This window comes from Thunnus albacares, chromosome 24 (assembly GCF_914725855.1).
Source record: "Thunnus albacares chromosome 24, fThuAlb1.1, whole genome shotgun sequence".
NCBI lineage: Eukaryota > Metazoa > Chordata > Actinopteri > Scombriformes > Scombridae > Thunnus > Thunnus albacares.
Window position 1 is genome coordinate 18,835,585 of NC_058129.1, and position 17,570 is coordinate 18,853,154.

A 17,570-nucleotide genomic window follows, 5' to 3' on the forward strand; every position below is an offset into this window, starting at 1 on the left:
AAGATTTTGATATTCATTTTAAACTACAACATTCACTCGATAAAGAGTAGGTTGCTCTCAGTATTAAAATCAGGTTATTGGACAATATCAGGTAACATCTAAATCAGGATAAATAGTTCTCAGTTTAATTATTTGAGATTTGGATCATTTATTGATAATTCTGATGTGAGTAAGTTAAGCTCTATAACAGATCCATGATGTTGGTAACTAGATCAATTCAGTTTGTTGCTGTTTCTATTAAAATAAGGCAAATTCAGTATGTTTTAAAGAAGAATTCACTTCTGAAACTATCAGTTCTATTGATTCTTGATCATTTTATAGTGATGATGGACAGAGCAGATCAGTGTGAATGTTAGAGTGGGTACAAGGGCCAGGGCCCCTCATCAGAGTTTACAAAAAATGTCCTTAATACATGTTAAAATTAAAGATGAAATTTTTATGGGGTTTACCAACCATCGAGCACGCTGAGTGACCCAAAACAAACACAACCACAACCTTTTTTGACTATACTGTATTAAAATGACCCTGCCCCCAAAATCTCTCTCTTGATTATAACTCAGCTCCTGTAAGCTCACTGAAAGTTGGTAGTTTCCTTCTCAGAGACCAGCAGCTGTGGTCAGCTTGGGTTCTTGTCAGTTTCAGACACTGTTAATATTAGTCGCTGGCAGGATGAGCTAAAGGAAGCAGTGTGTTAACCACATCAAACTGCAGGAGAACCATTAGTATCACTAACAGGAAGGGCTGTCAACAAAAATGCCTGCAGAAACAGTTTTTCAACATCAGAGCATATTTGATAAAGGCCAAACAAAATATGTTATTTACAATTATAGAAACACCTGCAGAACACAAAGAATTATCCAGACAGCACAGAACATATTTAATAAAAACCAATCAAAATATTTCATTTACATGTATTCGTCAGATGCTTTTGTCCAAAGTGACGTCCAAATGAGTTACAATCCAAGACAGTTGATCAAGGAGAAGCCTTAGAGAATAAGAACCCAAACACTAATTTACCACGAGCTGAGATTTAAGGAGCTCATGCATTTGTGTCCCTGGCTGAGCGTCAGCTTCACCCCTCCAGGTGCTGCACACTGCATTGAATATAGCTCTACCCATACAGTTAATCATGTTTAAGTTTAACAGTTAATTCATATACAACTCCCTGGATACTACTGTGTTGTGTACAGTAGGTGTATTAAATCGCTGACTGATTTAGTCTCAGTGTGGTCTGGGTGCTGAGCACAAATTATCTTGTGTTTCTATCAGGAGGAAGCTGGACAAACCTGAACCCAGTTGTGTGTCTATGAACAGTGATCAGTCTATGGGTCGTCCTTATAACTTCAAAGATGGACGCCCCTCTGATGAGGATTTCAAACTGATAACAAAAACAAAACGATGTGTTTTCATCAGACACTTATCATATCTCCTGTTTTTTAAAATCTTAACTGACTCAGATGAACGTCTCGGAGCAGCATTCACATTCACACAGTCAAACACATTCATACTGGGAGCTGCCCAGTACAACCAGTCTGATACAACGGTGGCTCTGGCTGCCTTGCTCTAGGGCACTTCAGCAGTGTACAGTGAGGGAGGGAGTGATTTATGGAAGATTGGTGAGAGCTGTTGGGACTAAACCAAACTGACTCTGAGTTGAAAGCTACAAACAGACTGAGCTGTTGATTCTCAGTGGGATCAGCAGGACTAGTAAAGCTTTACCACTCCAGGGAGTCATCTGATTCTCTGTTCACATCCAATATCACTTGATTGCTTGTGTTTGTTTCTGTGTGGACAGACATAATCTGAGCTCATTCTTCATGATTCCTCCACAGAGTGGACCAGGAGGATCCCGTTGGTCAAAACAAACTGACCTCCATGGCCTTTATGGTTTGTACATTTACAACAACTACTTTTACTTCTATTATGTTCACAATCATCTCCATGCTGTGCTTTATAGACCAGTGGATTGTCAGTCTGTCCAACATGGATGTGATATTTGCCTCATGATTTTGGTTTGAGTGTGTCATTCATACAGTCTTCTGTTCCAGGTATGCAACAAATTCTGAGTCCAGATTACCCAGAATGCTTACAGAGTCAGAGTGATGAGGAGGAGGTGTTGGATGGTGAGGAAGAAGAGCAGAGGAGGAGGAGCAGCAGAGAAGAATTTCTGAAGATCACTTTGCACTTTCTGAGGAGAATGAAGCAGGAGGAGCTGGCTGACCGTCTGCAGGGCAGTAAGAGGGTTTCTATAAAGATTTAACATGCTGGATGAATGAGACATTTACTGATGTCTCAAGAGATGGAAGAACATATGTTCATATATGCATTTTTGAGGGGATTAAATATTTGCCTTATACGTATTTATTCACCCTTTTTCTTGTATTGTCATTCAGAAACTCCTGCTCCAGTTGGTCAATGTGAACTCAAGTCTAATCTGAAGAAGAAGTTCCAGTGTGTGTTTGAGGGGATTGCTAAAGCAGTAAACCCAACCCTTCTGAATCAGATCTACACAGAGCTCTACATCACAGAGGGAGGGACTGCAGAGGTCAATGATGAACATGAGGTCAGACAGATTGAAACAGCATCCAGGAAACCAGACAGACCAGAAACAACCATCATATGTGAGGACATCTTTAAAGACTCACCAGGAAGAGGTGAACCAATCAGAACAGTGATGACAAAGGGAGTGGCTGGCATTGGGAAAACAGTCTTAACACAGACTCAGAAGTTCACTCTGGACTGGGCTGAAGACAAAGCAAACCAGGACATACACTTCACATTTCCATTCACTTTCAGAGATCTGAATATGCTGAAAAAGAAAAAGTACAGCTTGGTGAAACTTGTTCATCACTTCTTTCCTGAAACCAAAGAAGCAGGAATGTGCAGGTTTGAAGAGTTCCAGGTTGTGTTCATCTTTGACGGTCTGGATGAGTGTCGACTTCCTCTGGACTTCCACAACAATGAGATCCTGACTGATGTTACATAGTCCACCTCAGTGGATGTTCTGCTGACAAACCTCATCAGGGGAAAACTGCTTCCCTCTGCTCGCCTCTGGATAACCACACGACCTGCAGCAGCCAATCAGATCCCTCCTGAATGTGTCAGCATGGTGACAGAGGTGACAGAGGGTTCACTGACCCACAGAAGGAGGAGTACTTCAGGAAGAGATTCAGAGGTGAGAAGCTGGCCAACAGAATCATCTCCCACATCAAGACATCACAAAGCCTCCACATCATGTGCCACATCCCAGTCTTCTGCTGGATCACTTCTACAGCTCTGGAGGATGTGTTGAAAAGCAGAGAGGGAGGAGAGCTGCCCAAGACCCTGACTGAGATGTACATCCACTTCCTCATGGTTCAGTCCAAACTGAAGAATGTACTCAGGAGTGTTCATACATATCTTTAAAGAGGAGAGAGGGCTGTACCAGGAAAAGGTGTTCTGCTTCATCCATCTGAGCATTCAGGAGTTTCTGGCTGCTCTTCATGTCCATCTGACATTCATCAACTCTGGTGTCAATCTGCTGGCAGAAGAACAAACAACATCCTGGTGGTCTGAAGTGTTCGGAGGCAAATCAACACATTTCTACCAGAGTGCTGTGGATGAGGCTTTACAGAGTCCAAATGGACACCTGTTCAAATTAAGTTTAACTTCCTCACAGTTGAGGCACAGATAGATTTCTACATCCAGACAGTAATGTGAAAATTAATAAAATGAACTGCAGTTTGTTATCATACAAGTCAGAGTTTGAACATTTAGTTGAAGAGGAAGGACTGAAAGACTTCCTAATGTAGACAGAGGGGGAGCTGCTGCTTCGTCTGATTATATTCAAACCACATGCTCCACTCAACTACATGTTTCCACAGCTATGATTCAGATAAAAAAAAAAAATAGAAATGACCCATCTATAAAATATGATTAATATAAGACTCTGTTGTCCCAGTGGGAAATTTGCCTCAGACATCAGTGTCTGCAATATACAACAATAAAAACACATCAATTAATAATAACACACACTATTATAAATTAAACTACCCCCCCCCAAAAAAACAGTTAAAACTAGCTCCAACTCAACCAACTCTAACATAAAGCACTACATATAATAATACAACAATGTCAGGGGCCATTCTGCATGATTTTACTGTTGATACTTAATGTACATTTTTCCAATAATACTTGTGTACATTTTGGATGCAGGAATTTTACTAGTAATAGAGTGTATTAACAGAATGGTGTTTGTATTTTTACTGAAGTAAATTATGTGAATACTTCAAAATTATCATGCTTTTTCTCTTATTTAGAGATTTTTATTCATTTTTACCACAGCAAGAATTATGGGGGACAAATGTATCTGAAACACTTAAAAATACATATGGCCAAATTTTATATCTGCAAAAACTAATATTTTGCAATTTACATAGTGTCTATATCTCTATGATTGTTAGATAAAGTTTGTTAATGATACAGTCCAGCCTGCATGTCTGTGTTTAAGTCACGTGAGAACCGTGTGGAAAGTCCCTTGTGCTGCTTTTCAAGGTCAAAGTACAAACTGTATTATTTGGTTGCTTTGTTTGCATGTTCGAGGTCTAGATTGCTGTTATCAAGAGTTTTTAAGCAGTTTCAAGATTTGAATTACAAGCTTTCAGTAGAACAATGACAAAAATGCAACAACAAAGGTGTTTTATGGGTCAGTTATTTCCTAATAATTCCATAATAAGTTTTCTGGTAAGAGCCGTTCCAGTTGGTTTTAATCAAACAATCTTATTTAAATTAGTCATGAAAAGTTTTAAAGCAGAGTTCCAGAGCAAAGCATGACAGATGAACATCTACAAACTGCATCTTACTGCATGTCTGCAACTAAAGATTAATTTTACTAGTCTTTGTTGAGTTTCCTGTCACATGTTGGTGGTTTTTTCATCTTCACCTACTTGTCATTAGAAATGATTTGGCGTCCTCTGATGGCTTAAAGATAAACTGTATGAACACAGCTGCAACAATTAGTTGATCAATTAAAATATTGGCTGTCTAATTAAATCATTTTCTGTTGAATCACTAAATAATCAGTTAATGGTCTGATTCAAGCTTCTGAAATGTGAATATTTTCTGGTTTCCTAGTCCTCTATGACAGTAAACTGAATATCTTTGTGTTGTGGACAAAACAAAACATTTGAGGATGTCATCTTGGCCTTTGGGAAACAGTGATCCACATTTTTTACCATTGTCTGACATTTTATAGACCAAACAACTAATTGATTAATTGATAATGAAAATGATTGTTAGTTGCAGCTCTAAACACAGATTAAATGAACTTTTTTTTAAAATGACAGAAACGGTGACAACAACTGAACAGTTGTTTTCTAACAGGTCACACTGGTGTTCAGATACCTTCTACCTGTTTATCAATACAACAATAAATACACAAATACATGAACAATAAATGAGTGACAAACATCCATAAAGTGTCATCATGTTGTGAGTCTTCCTACCTGTCCCTCCTCCTCTACAGGTGGAGCTCTGACTCGTTCCAGGAATCAGCTCACCTGTGGCAAACACTTTTCTGGCAGACGTGGAGTGGAGAGTCTTTGTCTTCAGCAGTTTGGACTGTTAACTGTAAGTTTGCTTTGTTTCATAGTTGAACTTTCTCTTTAGTAACTTCAGGGTTTGTTTCTTGCTCTATGATGTTTTTATTTCATCAGAAAGTTTGGAGAACTCTCATGCTGGAAGATAAATCCACATGTTGTTGATTGATTTACTGGAATCAAACAATATTAATGAACAGCTTATAATTATTATTGCGTGTGATGTGCTATTGTGTGTAGCTTTTTATTTTGTATTATGTGTCTTGTGTGTTTTTTGCTTTGTACTGTTTGTTATTGTTCTGTTCTATGTTTTAATTGTGACCTGTTGAAGGGACTACAGATGAAAATTACCTATAAGCAAACTCTGGTACAGTACATCAAATGGTAACATTTATGTTTAATACTTCATTTATACTCCCGAACGGACGCGCACACTGACAGCTGCAGACTCCGCGGACGGGTAGTTGATGTGTTTATACTACCTTCTGGGGTCCGCTCGGAGAACGCGTTCCACACATGCGCAGTAGATCGCCGTCTACAGGAATACAACGTTGTGTCCGCGCGGACACAACAAATTGCAGGTACGCGTATGTCCGCACAGAGCCCGTGCGCACACCCTCTGATGACGAGATTTACGTCACATGGACCCTAGCGGACTCTCGCGGACGCGGCGACTATAATTTGAATTTAAGACTGTACATGGTCCCTAAAAACACATAAATTCCTTTCTTCGGCTCTCAGAAATCAAACTAAATCTACTTTTTTAATGTTGTTTCCAGCAGTGTAAAGTCAGACGCTACAGCCTGCTACTGTTTCCTGTGAAAGCTTTAAATATAATGTAGTGATCCAGAGCTGGAGAACATCTCTTCATATTCACAGATATTCCAAAAACTTAAAACATTTCAGTCTTGTCTTCCTCAGTGACATTTTTAATTTTTATATCTTTTAAGCTTTTTTAGCAGATATTTTCCATCATAGTTTTTGTAAATGAAATGAACTCTGTTTTAATGCAGTGAGATAGTGATGTTGTGTCTGATTGGTCAGTTTCTTTCCTTTTGTAATCACAGCTCATCTGTAACTGAATTATCAGATATTTTGTGCCTGCAGATCAGATCTTTTCAAAGTGTCTGAGGAGGCAGGAAAAGAAGGGAAAGATCAGAGTGAGACGTCACTGCTTTGCATCACTGACAATATCAGGTTGCCATCATGATATTCAAAACCTTTTATGTAAAATAATTGTGTTACTTACACAACAAACTGAATTTCAGACCAAATTATATTTGTTAGATACCAACTACTGGGAGGAGTTTGACATGTGGTGTCTATTTATGTTTGTATTCACTGTAAAATCCTATGAAAAGTAAATTATAATAATTTGGGCAAAACTTTGAAACAGCTGATCTGCTTTTACATCCTGCTCACTCTGACTTCTTTATTAATATGGAGGATCATTCATAATCATGAAATCAGCTGACACTATTTAAATTTACAGAATGTTAATGAAGTTTCATATCAAATTCAGAGTGTGAGTCAGTGAATGTAAATCCTCCTCCATGCATCATGTGTGCTGCTCTTCACCTCACTGCAGCTTCATGACGCCATCTAGTGGACTGATAGTAGAAGTACAGCAGCTGATGGCAGCTTTCTCTGCCTCACACTGCTGTCTGGCTGCATTCACACTGATATATAACAGAAAATAACAGCCAATCACAGGAGGAGCAGCTGATATTTAGGGTTTGACAGGAGAAATGATGTAAAGGATGATTTGTGTTTCCTCTCCAGGTGAAGGTAGAAAGTGTGTGTGACTGATGTGGATGTGACTTCAGCAGCATGGATCAGTGTGAGGACAGAGAGGAGGGAGTCCCTCCCTCTAAATGCTCTCGGTATGGGGAACATGACAGCCAGACCAAAGCTCAGAGGTGAGATGAGGATCTCTAACTGTCCATCACTGTTCTCCACCATCATTATTCACACTCAAAGCTCTGTGTGTGTTGTGTTGAAGAACAAGGAGGCAGAACAGACCAGACCATGCTGGACCTGGACCTGGACCTGGACCTGGACCTGGACCTGCACCTGGACCCAGCTGTGTGTCCTTCAAGAGCGACCGGTCAAAGGATTTTAATATTGGCTTTAAACGACAACATTCATCTGGTCAAAAGTAAGTTGTTCTCAGTATTAAAATTGGGACAATATAACTTAAATCTAAATCAGGATAAATAGTTTTCAGTTGAATTATTTGAGGTTGGGATCATTTATTGATATTTCTGATGTGAGTAAGACACAGAACTCAGAACTCTGATGCAATCTTTGTTATTGAAGTTCTCCAGAGAAACGTTTTGACACACTCACCTCAGGGAGTCTTTGGATGCTTCACTTCCAGCAGTGAACTGAATTTACTTTTAGATGACTTTTGTTCTCATATTGTTGTAAGTGGGTGTAGAGGACTGCTTGTTTCCAGCATCAGCACCGTCGCTGCAGTTTGAAGCACACACGGGCTCTAGCTGCCCGCAGCGAGAAACTTGAACCAGAATCAAGTTTTGGAGAAACACAGCCAGTGATCAGACTGATTAGAACTGTAACCCTGCCATGAGAGAGGACAAAAACATTACTAGGAAGAGGAGATGACATCTGATTGTGAATCCTGTATACAGCCTGCGTACCTGTTGCACCACAACCGGACAGTACGTCAAAAAGTTGGTAAATGTATAGATCTGTGGAATTGATCTAAATAAATCTCTACTGCTGTGCCAGGTGCACGTTGTGTTTTGTCTCTGTCCACAACAGGCCATGATGTAGCAATAGCAGAGCCCCCATACATTTATAATGATCATTTATAGATTACGATGTCTTAACTATTAATTTTATAATTAGTAAATAAATAGTGTATTATTAGCAATTTCACACGTTTAAATGTTGTATATTTAGGCCCTATCATTTTTTAAATTGTGATATATATATATATATATATATATATATATATATATATATATATATTATAATAATAATAATAATAATATATTGTTTATATTGAATAAATATTGACTATATAATTTTTTAAGACTGTGGGACATTTATGATTTGTGCATACACATGGTCTAAGGCAGTTCTAAATTTAAAAGAGAGAAGTAACAGGAGTGCTGCTGATGTCCCTCAAACCACCAGTGCTTATGGAAGGGAATAATATTCAAGAAGAGCAAAATAAAGGCTATTCTTTAAAACCTACCTCCAGTTCCTGGACTTGTATTTTTTATGCCATTTTTTTGGTCATAATTCTTCTGCAGATCTAAATTTGTTCACAGAGTAAGAGCAAATTCAGATAAGAACATATGATGAATCCCAGATTTTTGCTTGAAACGTTTGTACGCACAGTTTAAGCACAGATTTGTGCATGCACACTGTTTTTGAATGCAGCCCATTGTGAGCTCATCATGATTCCTCCACAGAGTGGACCAGGAGAGCTCAGAGGTTCCCAGTGGTCAGTCTGCCCAGCTGCATCAAACACACCTGGACTCCATATTTATGGTCTGTACATGTACAACAACTACTTTTACTTCTATTCTGTTCACAATCATCTCCATGCTGCACTTTGTAGACCAGTGGATTGTCAGTCTGTCCAACATGGATCTGATGTTTGCGTCATGATTTTAGTTTGTGTCATTCATATAGTATTCTGTTCCAGCTGCTGGAGGAGAACATTGTCACTTTTGTGAAGAATGAGCTGAAGAAGATGCAGAGGGTTCTGAGTTCAGATTACCCAGAATGCTTAGAGAGTCAGAGGGAGGAGGAGGAGGTTTTGGATGGTGAGGAAGAAGAGCAGAGGAGGAGCAGCAGAGAGGCATTTCTGAAGATCACACTGCACTTCCTGAGGAGAATGAAGCAGGAGGAGCTGGCTGACTGTCTGCAGAGCAGTAAGAAGATTACTATAAAGATTTAACGTTCTGGATGAATGAGATATTTACTGATGTCACAAGAGATGGAGGAAAATATTTTCATATATGCATTATTTAGGGGAATGCATATCTTCTTTATGAATCAATTATTGATCGTATTTCTTGTGTGTTCATTCAGGAAGTCCTACATGTTGTCAGTCTAAACTCAAGTCTAACCTGAAGAAGAAGTTCCAGTGTGTGTTTGAGGGGATTGCTAAAGCAGGAAACCCAACCCTTCTGAATCAGATCTACACAGAGCTCTACATCACAGAGGGAGGGACTGCAGAGGTCAATAATGAACATGAGATTATACAGATTGAAACAGCATCCAGGAAAACAGGCAGACCAGAAACAACAATCGGACAAGAAGACATCTTTAAAGCCTCACCTGGAAGAGATGGACCAATCAGGACAGTGATGACAAAGGGAGTGGCTGGCATTGGGAAAACAGTCTTAACACAGAAGTTCACTCTGGACTGGGCTGAAGACAAAGCCAACCAGGACATACACTTCACATTTCCATTCACTTTCAGAGAGCTGAATGTGCTGAAAGAGAAAAAGTACAGTTTGGTGGAACTTGTTCATGACTTCTTTACTGAAACCAAAGAAGCAGGAATCTGCAGGTTAGAAGAGTTCCAGGTTGTGTTCATCTTTAACGGTCTGGATGAGTGTCGACTTCCTCTGGACTTCCACAACAATGAGATCCTGACTGATGTTACAGAGTCCACCTCAGTGGATGTGCTGCTGACAAACCTCATCAGGGGGACACTGCTTCCCTCTGCTCGCCTCTGGATAACCACACGACCTGCAGCAGCCAATCAGATCCCCCCTGAGTGTGTCAGCATGGTGACAGAGGTCAGAGGGTTCACTGACCCACAGAAGGAGGAGTACTTCAGAAAGAGATTCAGAGATGAGAAACAGGCCAGCAGAATCATCTCCCACATCAAGACATCACAAAGCCTCCACATCATGTGCCACATCCCAGTCTTCTGCTGGATCACTGCTACAGTTTTGGAGGATGTGTTGAAAAGCAGAGAGGGAGGAGAGCTGCCCAAGACTCTGACTGAGATGTACATCCACTTCCTCATGGTTCAGTCCAAACTGAAGAATGTCAAGTATGATGGAGGGGCTGAGACAGATCCACACTGGAGTCCAGGGACCAGGAAGATGATTGAGTCTCTGGGAAAACTGGCTTTTGAGCAGCTGCAGAAAGGCAACCTGATCTTCTATGAATCAGACCTGACAGAGTGTGGCATCGATATCAGAGCAGCCTCAGTGTACTCAGGAGTGTTCACACAGATCTTTAAAGAGGAGAGAGGGCTGTACCAGGAAAAGGTGTTCTGCTTCGTCCATCTGAGTGTTCAGGAGTTTCTGGCTGCTCTTCATGTCCATCTGACATTCATCAACTCTGGAGTCAATCTGCTGGCAGGAGAGCAAACAACATCCCAGAAGTCTGAAACCAAAGAAGAATCTGCAGAGCCAGGTTTCTACCAGAGAGCTGTGGACGAGGCTTTAAAGAGTCCAAATGGACACCTGGACTTGTTCCTCCGCTTCCTCCTGGGTCTTTCACTGCAGACCAATCAGACTCTCCTACGAGGTCTGCTGACACAGACAGGAAGTAGCTCACAGACCAATCAGGAAACAGTTGAGTACATCAAGAAGAAGATCAGTGAGAATATGTCTGCAGAGAGAAGCATCAATCTGTTCCACTGTCTGAATGAACTGAATGATGGTTCTCTAGTGGAGGAGATCCAACAGTCCCTGAGATCAGGAAGTCTCCCCACAGAGAAACTGTCTCCTGCTCAGTGGTCAGCTCTGGCCTTCATCTTATTGTCATCAGAAAAAGATCTGGACATGTTTGACCTGAAGAAATACCCTGCTTCAGAGGACGTTCTTCTGAGGCTGCTGCCAGTGGTCAAAGCCTCCAACAAAGCTCTGTAAGTACACATAAAGTTAGATTTATTCATCATTATTTAAATACACTGCTGTCTTTTCAACAGGAAATAAAGCACCCATCATTTTTTTTATCATTATTGTTTCTTCAGGCTGAGTGGCTGTAACCTCTCAGAGAGAAGCTGTGAAGCTCTGTCCTCAGTTCTCAGCTCCCAGTCCTCTAGTCTGAGAGAGCTTGATCTCAGTAACAACAACTTGCAGGATCAAGGATTGAAGCTTCTGTCTGCTGGACTGGAGAGTCCACACTGTACACTGGAAACTCTGAGGTCAGGATTCATCAACCTGTTCAATAGATGAACATTTAAAATCTAAATTATATTAGAGGATAAACATTAAACCTGTGTAGGATTGTCTCTGCTAATGATTTGTCAAACCAGTTTTTACCAAACTTCAACAGTAGAGAATTACTTTATATGCAGATTTTCATTGTTTTCTTTTATTTTTGCTTCTGTTGTTGAATTATTAAATACAACAGATGATTTTACAGATTTCTTCAAAATGTGTCTAAAAACCGTTGTACCTGGACAGAAAAATATTCACAGATAGTTCCTCGAGCACCAGTTAGTTTCAGGCTAAAGAGCAGACTAGTTGCCTCTGTTGGATGGATACTTTGATGAAACACTGTGAAGTCGCATATTATGACCAAGGTACGTTTGAACTGTTTGTTTTTTTGGTACAATTGACACAGACAGGAACTGGAAACAGGACGTTTTTTGTTTTTTAAATTTTGGGCAAAAAGTACAAAACACATTCAGCTTGATTTCTTGTTTTCTGTTCTTACTGACAGAACAAATTAACCACTCAATATTTCGTTTTCATTGGTGGTTGGGCTTTCAGCGCCCCCTTGTTTCTGATTGGCCAGTGTGCTATATCAGTTATGTTTGCACTGTACTCTTCAAAATAAAGTTTCCACTTCTTTGCCTTTAGAAAGTGCAATGTCAACACAAAATATATCGATGGACAGACAGATGTTTAGCCTTTAATAATTGATGATTATAATTAAACAATAATCTATTGTGACCTACAATGACAATAAAATGTTTTTCATATCAAATGAACGTGCTGTCCTTCATTTTCAAATATTCAGTTGGTGCATAAAGTAATGCAACAGTGGTTTATTGCTGGTTCATGCACAGCTGAGTAACCATAACACATTATGTCTATTTTGTAAATGAAAGCACTTTGGTAAGTTTTCCTCAGGATGTACTGTGGATAGTAAAGTTTGTTCTCAATAATTAGAAAGATCAATGGCATAGACCCAACAGCAAGCATGACAAAAGTAGTCACAAAAACTGACCAGCAGACGTTGCACTGTGTGAACCTCCTCAATAGGTTTGTACACTCAGTGTCTCAAAAAATAAATAGAAATGTGGGGATGTTGACATCTAGACCAAAACAAGATTCCGACAATACTCTAACACATTTCAGACCTGCCTGTGTCTGTATTTTGACATTTCACATTTTTGTTAAAGATGCGAAATACTAGGGAAATAGAAGATGCATAATACATGAAAGTTGGTTTGTGATAATGCAGAGCTGTGTGTGTGTGTGTGCACCTCTGCTAATTAAAGACACGCAAATTGAGGCTTTTGTTCTCTCAGCAGTTTTTTCATTATGAACCAATTTGTCTGCTGAAACATGGAGAAAAGCCTGAAACACTGGAAACCGCTCTGCTTACTCAATCAGACACAAAACAAGGGCAGATTGCACTCAGCTGCATTTTTTGTGAATAGGACCTTAAAATGGGACAGATTGCAGGTGCAAATGCTGCACAATTCACAATGATATCAGCGGGTGCAATCCATTCTTTGATGATTTGGCCCAAAATACGTTATAATGCATAAAAAAATGATAATTACGGTCACTCAGCTGCACATGAACCGGCAATACAATAAAACGCTGTTGTATTACTTGATGCACCAACTGAGTATGGAAATTGAAAGACAGCTCCTTTATTTGATATGAAAAACAGTTTTATTGTCATTTTAGGTTATAAAACAAAATTATGTGCAGCATCTCTAGTAAGAGCATAATTATTATTCAGTTATAATCATCAATTATTAAAGGCTAAAGGTCTGTGTGTAATTTGTGTTGACATTGCTGTCTAAAAACAAGTGGAACCTTTATTTTGAAGAATACAGCGCAAACATAACTGATATAGCACACTGGCCAATCAGAAACAAGGGGGCACTGAAGGCCCAACCCCCAATGAAAACGAAACATTGAGTGGTAAATTTGTTCTGTCAGTAAGAACAGAAAACAAGAAATCAAGCTGATTTGATGTGTTTTTTGTTTTTTGCCCAAAATTTAAAAAACAACCTTTTCTGGGTTCTGCCTGTCAATTGTACCAAAAGAAACCCAATTTAAACGTACCTTGGTCCAGGAGGCTCCTTGATTTTGTGTAATTTAAAGAAACTTCAACATATCAAACCTGAAAAGTACATACAGCACTCTGATAAATGTATGTCGTTATTCTTTTGGCAAAAGCCTCCCTCTTCATAAACACATTAGAATGTTTTTAACATTTAGATCACAATGACGAGGTAAAAACTTGCTGCTGAATCATCCCTCAGCTGCTGACTTTTCCCATCTGGCTAGATGCTCAACTTTCTGGAGCTCCCTGATTCAGTTCATCTTTTAGTTAGTGTGGAGACAGTTTGTTGTTGTATATGACTGCACACAGCAGGACTCTCAGACTGTCTGATGTGTGTTGTTTTGTGTGTTTGCAGGCTGTCAGGATGTCTGATCACAGAGGAAGGCTGTGCTTCTCTGGCCTCAGCTCTGAGCTCCAACTCCTCCCATCTGAGAGAGCTTGACCTGAGCTACAATCATCCAGGAGACAAAGGAGAGAAGCTGCTGTCTGCTACACTGAAGGATCCACGCTGGAGACTGGACACTCTCAGGTATGGAGAGACAATGACTGATAGAGGTGGAAGAGCTGGAAACATTTTCTCTGTCAGAGCTGATCACACATCTCAACTCAATCCTTGACTTTTTATTATTTCTAACTGAAGTTCCCTGTAAATGTTGAAAGTTAAACCTGATTATATTCAATCAGGGTTTCAGAAGGATTGGGATACTGGATTCAGATTGGATCAAAGTCTATCAAAGCCCAACCCCACATTTGAACAGAATGATAAAACAGTAGATTAGAGCGATTTAACATCCATGTTTGCATGCTGATAGAGAACGTGCTGCTCTGACCCTCCTCCTCCTTTCAGGCTGCAGCCTGCTGGAGTCCAATGGTTGACACCAGGTCTGAGGAAGTGTAAGTGTGTTTTTCATTTGATTCATGAAAACAAAGCAAACTTCAAACTGTGACATCACTCATTCACATCCTATTGAGAATGAAGATGATGTCATCATCAATCAGATGATAGATCAATAACTGCAGCTGTATTGTGTCTTGTTCTCTCATCAGATTTCTGTCAACTCACACTGGATCCAAACACAGTAAACAAAAAACTCAAACTGTCTGACAACAACAGGAAGGTAACACGTGTGGAGAAGGATCAGTCATATCCTGATCATCCAGACAGATTTGATTACTGGCCTCAGCTGCTGTGTAGAAATGATCTGACTGGTCGCTGTTACTGGGAGGTTGAGTGGAGAGGAAGAGTTTATATATCAGTGAGTTACAGAGGAATCATCAGGAGAGGAAACGGTAATGACTCCTGGTTTGGCGTGAATGATCATTCCTGGAGTCTGAACGGCTCTGATGGTGGTTACACTGTTTGGCACAATAACAGTGGAACATCCATCTCCTCCACCTCCTCCTCCTCCTCCTCTGTCTCTAATAGAGTAGCAGTGTATGTGGACTATCCTGCTGGCACTCTGTCCTTCTACAGAGTCTCCACTGACACACTTATCCACCTCCACACCTTCAACACCAAATTCACTCAGCCTCTGTGTGCTAGGTTTGGGTTTGGGTTTGGGTCTGGGTCTGGTTCAGTGTCTCTGTGTTCTCTGTAGGAGGAAGAGTCATCAGGAATATCAGTATTACTGTCAGTGCTGTATGTGGAGAGTTGTAGTTACTGACAGTGACCACTGGAGGGCAGTTTCTCTGAGTCACTTTAACAGTCAAATTACATCCAGATCAATATGAAGAATCAATTTTGTATTGATGACATCACTGTGTGGTTAATCATAAGTCATCATTAATCAATCATTAGTACAATTCTAATAACAATATTTAAGTATTTTTATCATTTAAAAGCACTTCATGTGATTTGTGTACATTAAACTAACAGCATGCAGTTTATCTTTTCACCAGCAGAGCTTCATCAATGAAGAGTAATACTCCACATTTAATGCAGATATTAGATACATTATAACTGGTCATTAATCAATAATTATTGCTTTAGAAAATTATTCCTCCAGTTATGATATGAAAGACAAAGCAGCTGTAAGTGAGTCACATGTGATAATAATAAAGATAAAGATGTGTTGAGGCTCCTCAATGATCCTGTCGACAGCTCTGTCTCCACTTTAGCTGCAACACAAGTCCATTTAAAACTATTAACACATTAAATCCATCTAATCAATTCTTTAAACTCAAGTTTAATATTGAACTAAATATTTGAACATTTTTTACATTTGAATTAAATCTGTAAATGGTTGTATATTTTATTGATCCTGTTGGAACAATCTGTATTCGTGGCTGCTCTCTAAAAAGTACATTTCAACTTTCCAATATAGCCACATTGTTTTCAGAATATTTATGCAAAAAAGGTTGAATATCTTGTAAACAATATTGTTTTGCTAATATGATTTACATACATTTAGATTTTATAAATAACCTCCTGTGTTAGAAATATTACTGAAACTCCCCAAAATCTTGTTAATTAAATCTTAGTAGTTTTAATTGTAGCAGTCATGTGATTCAGTTTTATTGTAGGCCTAATAATGGTTCTGTGATGTCAGCTTGAAGTTTTGAATTAAGTATTTAGTTTATTCTTGTATTTTAGTACTAACTTTAATGAATTCGTTGACAGTATTCCTTAATATTAAAATAATGAACTGAATAGTGAAATATGCTTTACTGATGTGACGCTCCAGGACTGAATATAGTGTAATGGTGTCTTCAAACCAAACCAAAACCATCAGCACAGGTCAGAAGATGTGAGCTGGGAACTTTCAGAAAGTGTCCACTGAAGGGACTCTTCTTCTTCACCCTGTAAACACATCTGGACTCTGTGTTTCTGTTCTCTTGGTTTCCTGCGTTATACTTCTGTTGTCCAGTCCTTTTGGTCATTTGGTTTTGCTCGTTTATATTATTTGGGTTGTTCGTTTGATTTTTATTGGTTAGTTTATGGTGTTGTGGACTAGGGTTCATATTCATGTGTATTCTTGGTCAGTTTAATGTATGCTAGGTTGTATTGAGAATGTGTTTTCTAGGTTTTGGTTTTCAGTTTGCACTGTGTTCCTGCACTCCTCCCCAGCCTGTTTTTCCCTCCACACCTGCCCTGCAACATGTTCGTTAGTCCTGCCCTGCTCCCAGTGTCTTCCCAGCCAGTCAACTGCTCCACAACCCATAACATCAATAACTCAGAATACAGGAAGTCCAAGCGTCTCTCAGTGTGTGTTAGAGACTGACCATCGTCCCAACTTCTGTTTTCATTTAACAGGCTAACCATCATCATGTGAACTTATTTATGTAAATTTATCTCAGTGAAATTCTCTTATTTCTAAATGCTGACTGTTGTGCTGCAGGGGGAAATGTGATACTCGAGACTTTTGTGTTGTGAGTCATTTGACTAAAAACCACTGACACAAAGCAGAAGCTGAAACACCTTCACTGTCATGAATGATCCATCTGTCCACAGCAGATGGATCATATCTAGAGGGAATAGAGTTGAGTTGAGTTCGGTCTGATAGAAACACAGTCAGAGCTTCATCTGAATTCTCATTTATTTAATATAAAAAACTTCAGAAATAAAAACACAGAAAGTAATAAAATGAACTGCAGTTTATTGTCAAAGAGGAAGGACTGAAAGACTTCCTGATTCAGACAGAGGGGGAGGTGCAGCAAATTCAGACCACATGCTCCACCATTTTGTTATCTGTTCTTGTTGGTAGAGGCCCTGAAAGGCATTTTTAGACCGTCAGGTTT

The 17,570-nt window shown here is 39.5% G+C and overlaps 1 protein-coding gene across 1 annotated transcript in view; it reads left to right on the forward strand.

Annotated features, from left to right (window-relative positions):
* LOC122976062 (NLR family CARD domain-containing protein 3-like) overlaps nt 1-17,178 on the forward strand; it is a 33,410-nt gene extending 16,232 nt beyond the window's left edge. The window contains exons 6-12 of the mRNA XM_044344329.1: nt 9,020-9,098; nt 9,256-9,484; nt 9,645-11,442; nt 11,551-11,724; nt 14,188-14,361; nt 14,680-14,726; nt 14,880-17,178. Of these exons, the coding sequence (XP_044200264.1) occupies nt 9,020-9,098; nt 9,256-9,484; nt 9,645-11,442; nt 11,551-11,724; nt 14,188-14,361; nt 14,680-14,726; nt 14,880-15,430 (3,052 nt within the window). The 3' untranslated portion in view covers nt 15,431-17,178. The remainder of the gene's footprint in view (nt 1-9,019; nt 9,099-9,255; nt 9,485-9,644; nt 11,443-11,550; nt 11,725-14,187; nt 14,362-14,679; nt 14,727-14,879) is intronic.
* Nucleotides 17,179-17,570: the final 392 nt, after the last annotated feature.